At 57.8% G+C, this 9,357-nt stretch overlaps 1 protein-coding gene across 5 annotated transcripts in view; it reads right to left on the reverse strand.

The window, feature by feature from the left end:
• Nucleotides 1-7,127, reverse strand: part of TMEM255B (transmembrane protein 255B) — a 37,896-nt gene extending 30,769 nt beyond the window's left edge. For 2 of the 5 annotated variants that reach the window (XM_029210383.1, XM_029210379.1), the window contains exon 1: nucleotides 789-936. In XM_029210383.1, the coding sequence (XP_029066216.1) occupies nucleotides 789-855 (67 nt within the window). In that variant the 5' untranslated portion in view covers nucleotides 856-936. Of the gene's footprint in view, nucleotides 1-788; nucleotides 987-6,998 lie in introns of those variants that run through there. The other 3 variants (XM_029210384.1, XM_029210380.1, XM_029210381.1) reach the window with 3 other exon arrangements.
• Nucleotides 7,128-9,357: the final 2,230 nt, after the last annotated feature.

The raw sequence follows: 9,357 nt of genomic DNA on the forward strand, positions 1-9,357 counted from the left end.
AAGTCATTCTAATATAATGATGGTAATAATTGTAAGTAGTTAATAACTAGTCATAACAACTAGTTGTCATTATAATAAGTAACTGTTTTCCAGGAGGATGGAACACGTGCAGCTCAGTCTGTCACAGAGCATTTGGCTTTAGAGAGTGGTGGGTATAGAATTGTTTCTTTCAGGAAGAAGCCAGATGCCTTGATTATCATTTAAAAATCAAGCAACATCACTAATCTGGTTTTTTTAAAGAGACTTTGCAAAGCCACTGCACACAGGGCTGGGAGGTAAACCCCTGCGTTCTCCACTGGACCCCCTGTGAAGCGGCAGCCTGACCCCGAGGCATCACCACCCCTCCGCCCGTCCGTCAGAGCCCCGCTCGCCGTGGAACTACCTTCTTTGGCTGCATCGGGCTTGGTGGGAAATCCGCGAATTCGAGATTCCGTGAATTTATGGGGGAGAAGCCTGGGGAGGGCGCGGATGAGGCGGACAGCCGCGCCAAGAATGCCCTAAGGGCCTTGGTCACTTTCAAGCAGGAAGAAGCCACCTGGCCCCACTAAATGACCTTTTCTTAGAAATTTTTGGAGCCTGAAATGGGGTGGAAGAGATGGCAAAGGAGTGCGTTGTAAGGTTTATGCGGATCGTCGTCTATTGTTCGTAGTAAAGGACAGCGGAGAACGAGACGGGGAGAGACAGGCGCAAAGTCTGGACACTCAGGAAAAAGCGGAGGGCGAGGGCCTGTGCCCGCGTCCAGGGGCCCCGGCGGAGCTCGGGCGCCGGAAGACCGGAGCCTGGCTCACCTGTGCGCTCACCTGTCGTGTCCAGCAGGGCCAGGGGCCCGGGCACCGGCGGCGGGAGCGGCTGCATCCCGGGGGCTGCTCCGGGGGGGAGGGGCTGCTTGTTCTCCCGCTGCGACAGCGACCGTGGGGCGCGGCGGCCGCGAGGACCAGATGCCCGAGCACCGCCCCTCCGGTCAGCGTCTGTCCGCTCGCCTCCTACCTGCGCCCCGCCCCTCGCCCCGCCCCCCTGCCCCCTCCCGGTTTTCCCGGAGCGCAAAGCACCAGGGAAGGGAAGGCGATGCGGCCGGGGACTGAGAGCCAGTTCCCACCCACCACCACCACCACCACCCCCGCCCCGCCCCGCCCCGGACTTGGCACAGGCAAACCTTTAAGGCTGGGACGGTAATAGTATTGAGGATCTGGGGGAAGGAACCCGCGTGCGCTGCTGGTGGGGTTACGCCCGCTGTGACCACTTTGACAGCAGTGTTTGGGAAAGTCGAAGATGGGTCCCTACAAGCCAGCAATTCCCTGCTTAAGGACAAGCCCAAGACCTGTGGTTCCAGGCCCAGCTGCCCTGAGAATCAGCTAAAGACCTTCTTTTCAAAAATTACTGCTGTCGGCCTTCCCTGGTGGCGCAGTGGTTGAGAGTCCGCCTGCCGATTCAGGGGATACGGGTTCGTGCCCCGGTCTGGGAAGATCCCACGTGCCGCGGAGCGGCTGGGCCCGTGAGCCATGGCCGCTGAGCCTGCACGTCCGGAGCCTGTGCTCCACAACGGGAGAGGCCGCGGCAGTGAGAGGCCCGCGTACCGCAAAGAAAAATAAATAAATAAATAAATAAATAAAAATTACTGCAGTCCTGAGCCAACCCAGACGGGTCCAATCAGAATGTCTGACAGTGAAGTAATTGTTAGGAGCCCCAGTCATTCTGAAGGGGTTCCACTGAGGCAGAAAAACCCTGACGTGTGAGGTTTGCACACAAAATATGCTGCACAGCTCTGTGTGTAACGGCAACGAACACCAGGACGAGGGATAGATTTACGTATCCAGTGGTTCACTACGTGGTTAGGCTTCCCGCACCAGCAGGAAAAACTCAAACACAGCGTGGGGCAAAACCGCGGTTCGTGGTGTCGAGGTGAGTATACCAGGCGTGGAAAGCAGTACCATTCGCTCACAGCGGCCCCACCGCGGGCTGCATTGGGCACCCACCCCACATGCTAGACACTGTGCCCCGCACTCAGGAAGGGCCGATGGACAGAGGTCCTGGTGCAGCGGGCACCCTTCGGAGAAGAGACAGTGGCCAATAAATATAATCACCGAGGAAAATGCAGGAGGTCAGGGGTGGGGGGGTGCTGAGACGGCCACACCTGCTGCGGCAGGAGGGAAAGTGCGACTCGGAGAGGAGGGCTCAGGTCACTGGTCACCAGAGGAGACGTCCCGCCCGCCCAGAGGGCGTGAGGTGGGGCCGCTCGGCTGCCTGGGAAGGAGCCCCTGGGCAGAGCAGGGGCAGGCCTGGCATGCAGTGGGCGGCAGGAGGTCTCACCGGCGACGCCAGGGCCCCAGGGGAGCCCACGTCAGAAGGGTCACTGAGAGGGGCTGTAGTGCAGCACGATGGGAGCCAGGAGGCCGGCAAGGCGGTTAGGATCCAGGGAGACGTGACTGTGGTGTAGAGCGGGCGGTGAGACGTGGTCACACCAACCCCAGACCGTGCAGACACACAGCGGTGCCCCCTAAACACCTTGACTGCAGCCCAGCGAGCCCGAGTTTGGACTTCTGGCCCCAGAATTGCACGAGAATAAGTTGTGTTGTTTTAAACACAATACACAGTGGCACGTGTGAGGCTTAAGGGCTCTAAAGCAGAGCCTCCGTCTGGGGGGCGGGGGGGGGGGGGATAAGCAGATCCCGCTGGGAACAGGCCTCGGGGCTGCTGCATCTCCTTCCCCAGCCCACCTTCAACACGAAAGGCTGAAGGAAACCAGAACATGTCGCCCCGAAGTATGTGCGTCTTTGACATAAAAATTATTTGGAGCTGAAGGCTCTGAAGGAGCAGGAAAAGTTCCCCCTTCTGCCTAAAAACAGGAAATAAATTCTCCTTTACCGAGACCGACTCTCACCGGTCGAGAGGCGGCCCAGCGGCATCTGCGGGCCTCACCCCTTGCCTTCCCTCCCGTACCCGATGCCCTTGGAAGCCGCACCTGCTCCCCTGCCCTGTGTGTCTGAATCCGCCGTTTTCCCGGGAGTCGCTCCCCAAGCTGTGTGCTAAGCTGCTTTTCTCTTGTTACTCTGCCTTCTGTGTGGGGGTCTGAGCCGAGAACTCAGGGTGGAGGGAACATCACTCCCCTCCCCCACGAGGCCCCCAGGGGTGCAGAGTCCCCAGTGCGGATGACCCTCCGGGGCCCAAACAGAAGCGATGACGGAAACCACGACCAGAGAGCAGCAGCAGTAGGAAACACCTCTGCGAGCTCACAGGAGACGCGCCCGTCGCGCATCGCCCAGGAGGGTGTAGAAGACAATCGCGCAGTGAGCGGTTGCCGTGGAGCCGTCTATTCGCCCATTTGCTGGAAGTGAAGGGTAACCCATAACATTTTCTGACAGCAAGCAAGTCTGATTCGGTTGCCTGCTTTGAAAACCAGACCCGACTCTGCCGACAGGAGCCCCGTGTGTGTTGGGAAGGAGCCACACGGGGTCCAAGTGCTCTGTCCACACTCGGCCCTGCCAGCCTGGCCGCTCAGCAGGGTCACCCGGCCGTGGCCGTGCGTGGCCGAGCTCGCGGCCGCACCCCGAGGGCAGCTGGGTGGGCTGGACCTGTGTGTCGTTCCAAAGGTGCGCTGAAAATATCCTTAAAAAATGTGCATGTGTTGCCAGAAATGATACCTTTTTCCAACTAACACGTTGACCGCAGGAGATTTTAGATGCCAACTGGAGCTGGGCAGGTTTTTGGGAATCCTTTCAGGGCTCCGTGAGCAGGGGATCGTGAGAAAAGCATGGCAGGTGTTAGTGTGCCCCCCCCCACGAGCTCCCCCTGCCCAGGTGAGGAAACTGAGGCCCAGGAGGCTACTCGACGTGACTAGAGCAGACCCGGGCCTCCTCCAAAGCGTGCGTGTGGACCTGGCACGGACATTTTTAGAACTCAGCCCCAGGCACCCCCGGCAGGAGACCAAGCAGCACAACCACAGTGTAGGAGGCACTGGCTCTGAGGCTGACAGCGACTGACACCTGATCCCCCCACGGAGGCCTGAGGACGCCTGCATCCAGCCCAACTCTGCAGGGAGCCGTAGTCGGGGATCAGGGTATTTTTAAAACGTAATGTAATTTAGCTCTTGCAGAGGCAATTATGAGACGATGAGGAAATCTGTCTTCTATTGGTCTGAGGACAAGCAGCGGGTCTGGACCAATTATTACTGACGTTAAGAAGATAATTGATTAAAACAGTTATGAACCCTAGTGCCAAGTTCCTTCCTGCTCAGTGTAATATGTTTGAAGTATCCTTAGTCCCCTGCCTCCACTTCCCTCACCTGAACTCAAGTCCCCACTCCCCCCAGAAACAGCCACATCCCCTCAGAGGGTCTCACCCAGAGGTCCTGAGTTGACCTGGATTCACCCTTCAGATGGGCGGGGCAGGTGGAGATCGGGGCTGACGCTGGTCGAACACCTATCAGATGCCTCTCCCTGTGATCACCGCTGCTCACGTCTGCCTTTGTTAATCGGTACAATGTTCTACCCATTTCACAGATGAGGAAACTGAGGCACTGAGAATTTAAATAATTTTTCTGAATTGAAGTAGCTGGTCAGTGGCTGAGATAAGATACGAACCAGGTCAGTTCCATGTCAAGTCGTAATCACATTCTCCAAGTGGGAAAGCACGTATTTACTTCACTACGGACACTTAATTTAATCTTTCGTTCGTGCAGTCAACATTTGTTGAATTTCCTCTATATGCAAGATACGAGGAGAGCCGTGAAGACAAGTCATACAGACCTGCCCTTCAAGGGCTGTAAAAGTGCGAAGCAGGAGAAATAAAGCGCACACTGTGTTATAAAGCAGACGGTGATAGTAGCACCGGTGAGAGCAGTCACCGTGCCAGAGAAGGAGCAGGGGTCCCGGGGGCGCGACCCGGCCCCTGCGGAGATCCAGGCCTCCCCGGTGACCTGCTCGTGACCCTGCCTTGCATCGGGACCCCCTAGGGGCCATTAATAATCCTGGGGCCTGGACACTCGAACCAGGGCCTCTGGAGGGAAACGAACGTCTGAGGTGCCTGGGTGGTCCCTGAGCAACAGGAATGGGAAGCAGGCTTTCAGGCCGAGGGGATGCTGGGGGTGGGGGGGGTGCGCACGGTGTTGTGTCCGGCTGCCTGCGGGGGTAGCTAAGTCGGGGGGCAGGCTTTCAGGGGCCCAGGAGCAGGGCTGGCGGGAGGGCCAGCAATCACCGTGAATCTGAGGATTCTGCACTGTAGGGTCTCCCTGCATCCTCCTCACGCCCGGGCAGGGAGGGACTCTTCCCAGCACGAGGTCCAGCGTGACCCCAGCTGCCCCTGGAGACCCGTCCAGCACGGAGGAGCTGACGGGAGGGGCTGGCTCGGCCCCACACTGCGAGAAGAAGGACTCATCTTTCCACAGGCCCCGTCAGCCTGACGTCCTCGCAGGCCCCGCACGGCACAGGTGCACACACGCCTGGCTGGCCCCCTGCTCCCGTCGGGGCTCCACTCTGTCACAGTGGCAGGTGAGGGTGTGGGCACATCTGGCCGTCGGTCCTTACGGCCTGCCCCCGGGGGCCCCCCCGCCAAGCTCAGATGGCCTTTGGTGGCTGGCAGCCAAGGCTGGCCGGGTGCCGGCCCACCTCCCCTCGCCCTCCGGTCACTGCCTCCCAGTTACCTGGCTTAGGCTTTGGAGAAAGCAGAGACGGGAAGTGCCCCAGGGATTTCCGCCCATCCACCCTGCCCTGCCTCCCCCCTCCAAGGATGAATCTCACAGGCTCCAGCTGGAACAGGGGAGAGGGAGAGGAGTCTAGAACTTAGTTTCTTAAATTACGATCAGGGTGATATGAAAGTACATGACCAGCTGCCCAAGAAGGGAGGCTCAGCCCTCGATCCCGTGCAGGCGCGGGTGGTGGGCAGGGTGACCCTGGCGCTCACTCAGTCCTGTTATGAAACTGAATTCATCACGGCCCTTCTTTTGTTCCCTGCTTAGAACCACGTCCCACTCACGGCAGGCGCCCAGGAACACTTTGCGGATGGAGACTGAACGAGCATGGCCCACACCCCTCTCAGCACCTGCTCCGACCCAGGCGGGGGCCCCAGCTGGACGCACCCCTCTCCACGGGGTCCTCCCGGCCCGGCCCCCTCGAGGAGACCCAGGTGGAGGACCCTTCTCCCCAACCTGTGTGAGCAGATAGGGGTCAGCAGGCTCTGAAACCAGGACCAGCCCTAAAAAGAGAGGGATTAAAAGACCCCTAGGAACCATCCAGGAAGCTCCCCTGTCAGCCACAGGCCAGGCGGGGTCCAGATCCAGGGCCCCTGGGCCCCTGCGCAGGCAGGACCCCTGTCCATTGTGGGAGCGCGTGAGAGTCTGGTCTCGGGCTTAGGGGCCCCGCGGTAACCGAATACCCTGCGATGAGCCGGGAATGAATAATGCAGACCGGAGGCCGGGGAGACTCAGGGCCCCGCCTGCCTGTGCCCGGCGAGGCGGCCAGCCAGGCGGGAGATGTTCTCAGGGACACAAACGGTGTAAGTTGCAAACACTCCTGGGGCTTCGCGGGAGGCCTGTAACCGTGATCTCCCTGCCCCTCTAGTGAGCCCAAGCAGGGAGGCTCACCTTTCCAGGCTCTCAGTCCCCACGGGAAGCGGGAAGCCCCCCACCGGCTGACTCCCCGGTGAGGAAGGGGGAGCCTTCCCGGCCTTGGATTGGCCACCACAGCTTGCCTGCCGTCTCCTGGGACGTGCAAGCCGTCGCCCTGAGAGTGAGGCCTTGCCCCTCACAGGCCTGGCCTAGCACCCGCGCCCTTACCAATTCTGGTGTGTCGGCGAAAGGCGGCGCCCTGAGCGTCCAGGACCCACAGGGCTGGGAGCGCCCAGGCTGGCCACCCCCGTCGTCACACCCCGAGGCCCTGGACCTTCATAAGCTTTCTCCCCTCGGCCCTTTGTCTGGACGTAAGGAGCGTGAACCTGGAAAAACAGTGTTCTACCGTCACTGAGGGACTGAGGTTTGGTTTCCACAAAATCAAATCAAGCCTTCTTACCTTCATTTGAAATTGTCTGGGTAAAGCCTGGGAGCCTATCTCATGGTTATTTTAATCCCATGGCCTCTCAAACTCTTCTTCTCTTAGCCGGCAAAATGCCTGTAACGTGGACGCTGTATTTTCACTTGGGGCCCACTTGTGTGTCTAAACACTCGCAGGAGGGGCTGGGCCCATCGTGAAATAAGAGGAGGTGACCTCAGCCTTTGCTGAGCTCGGGTTGGGTAATGATATTTGCAGTTATATTTAGTTAGTTATTGTGTTGATCAGAATCAGCCCGTATCGCTTGAATCACCCCGGAAAACCCATGGGGCTGCCTCTCCCAGGCTGCAGCTCCACTCAAACAAGTGGAAGAAAGGGGTTTATATGTATAGACAGCAGGGCCTGACGGGCTACCAGGAGCAGCAGAAGGAAGCCACACGGGACCCACCCAGACGGGGAGCAGAGCAGAGGTGCAGACCCAGGGGCCGCAGGGCTGTGCCAGCAACTCTCTGAATCTGGAGGGAGATGGGGACAGAGTGTGTACATGTATGTGTGTGCATGAGTGCATGTGTGTGCATGTGTTACGTACGTGTGTATCTATGTGTACATGTGTGTGTTGTGTGTGTACATGTGTGCACGTGTCCATATGCATCTGCACACATGTGTATGTGATTTTTTTAACATCTTTTTTGGAGTATAATTGCTTTACAATGCTGTGTTAGTTCCTGCTGTATAACAAAGTGAATCAGCTATACGTATACATATGTTCCCACAGCCCCTCCCTCTTGCGTCTCGCATCCACCCTCCCTATCCCACCCCTCTAGGTGGTCACAAAGCAGCGAGCTGGTCTCCCTGTGCCATGCGGCTGCTTCCCACTAGCTATCTACCTTACGTTTGGTAGTGTATATATGTCCATGCCACTCTCTCACTTAGTCACAGCTTACCCTTCCCCCTCCCCATATCCTCAAGTCCACTCTCTAGTAGGTCTGTGTCTTTATTCCCGTCTTACCCCTAGGTTCTTCATGACCTTTTTTCTCTTTTTTCTTAGATTCCATATATATGTGTTAGCATATGGTATTTGGTTTTCTCTTTCTGACTTATTTCACTCTGTATGACAGACTCTAGGTCCATCCACCTCACTACGAATAAACCCAGTTTCGCTTCTTTTTATGGCTCAGCAATGTGTGTATGTGATTTTGAAGGAGAGTGTGCACCAGGACCATATCACAATCTAGAGAGTCTGCCGTGTTTTTAAACTTTTATTTTTACCCTTTTCTACTTGGATGGAAATTGCATTTTTTGTCTTTTACAAAGGAAAAGTCGCGGTGAAGGTGTTTGCAGATTCTCCATAAGGAAATATGCGCTTGTGGGGGGCCCACATCCTCACCACAGTTCACGTTGGAACGCACCAGGATGGAAAGGTGGGATCTCCTCTGGCTCGTGGCACGGGAACGACGGCGAGGGCCAAGTGCCTGAGCCCAGCACCCCTCGGGGATCCCGAGGCTTGTGCTCGGAGGATGAAAGGGCCCAGGGACGAAGGCTTCTCCACAGAGGGCCCCCCAGCTCTGGCCTGGCGGAACGCCCGGGCAGCCCCGTTATCCAGCCTGGATGGCGTGTCCCTTGCCCAGGGGAGCCGGGGAACAGCTGGAGTGACAGCGAGACCCCTCAGAGTGTGCCCGGTCAGGGGGTCTGCACCCGAGACATCCCACAGCAGAGGCCCCCGAAGGCCCATGAAGAAACCCCACAATGAAGAGTCACCATAAGCATGAACCCAGCAGACGGGAACTGCCCTGTGCACCCTCCGGCCTCCCGGCCTTGCCCCCAGGCCCCAAGGCTGCGGCTGGACGGGAGGGTGGAGACGTCCCTCCAGCCCAGCTGGGAAGACTGGAGCGGCTGGGGTGGCTGGGGTGGCAGTCCTCCCGGTGGGGCATTTTACGTTAGTGCTTTGGTTGCTCCCCACGGTGGCCGCAGGGCGCCTCTGGGTCGGGGTTGACCAGCGGGACACCGGCGCATCCAGGCTCCTGCACCTGTGCAGCGGTGTCCGTATCACAGTGTGGGCGTTGCCAATTCCTTTGTTTCTATGTGAAAATTTAAGTTTCAAAGTGTTTTAAAATAAAAGTGAAGTGACTCCGCGACTTTTGCTGCCTGTGTGCAACTACATGAGGCTGGCTTGAGTTTTACTGGGGAGCGGGGGGCACCCCTGAGCAGACCTCGAGAGAGAGACAGCGGAAGTCACACGTAACTCGCTTTTGTGATTATATCCCCGCAGACCTGCTAGTTCGTGGAATAACCACTCATTCGTAGGTTGAGTAAAGCACCTGCAACAGCTGTGCCAGATTTAGCCAGAAACGTTGAATCAGGTTTTAGCGTTAAGTATGTC

The sequence above is a fragment of the Monodon monoceros genome, unplaced genomic scaffold (assembly GCF_005190385.1).
Source record: "Monodon monoceros isolate NGI ecotype Baffin Bay Population unplaced genomic scaffold, NGI_Narwhal_1 Super_Scaffold_8, whole genome shotgun sequence".
NCBI classification, from domain to species: Eukaryota; Metazoa; Chordata; class Mammalia; order Artiodactyla; family Monodontidae; genus Monodon; species Monodon monoceros.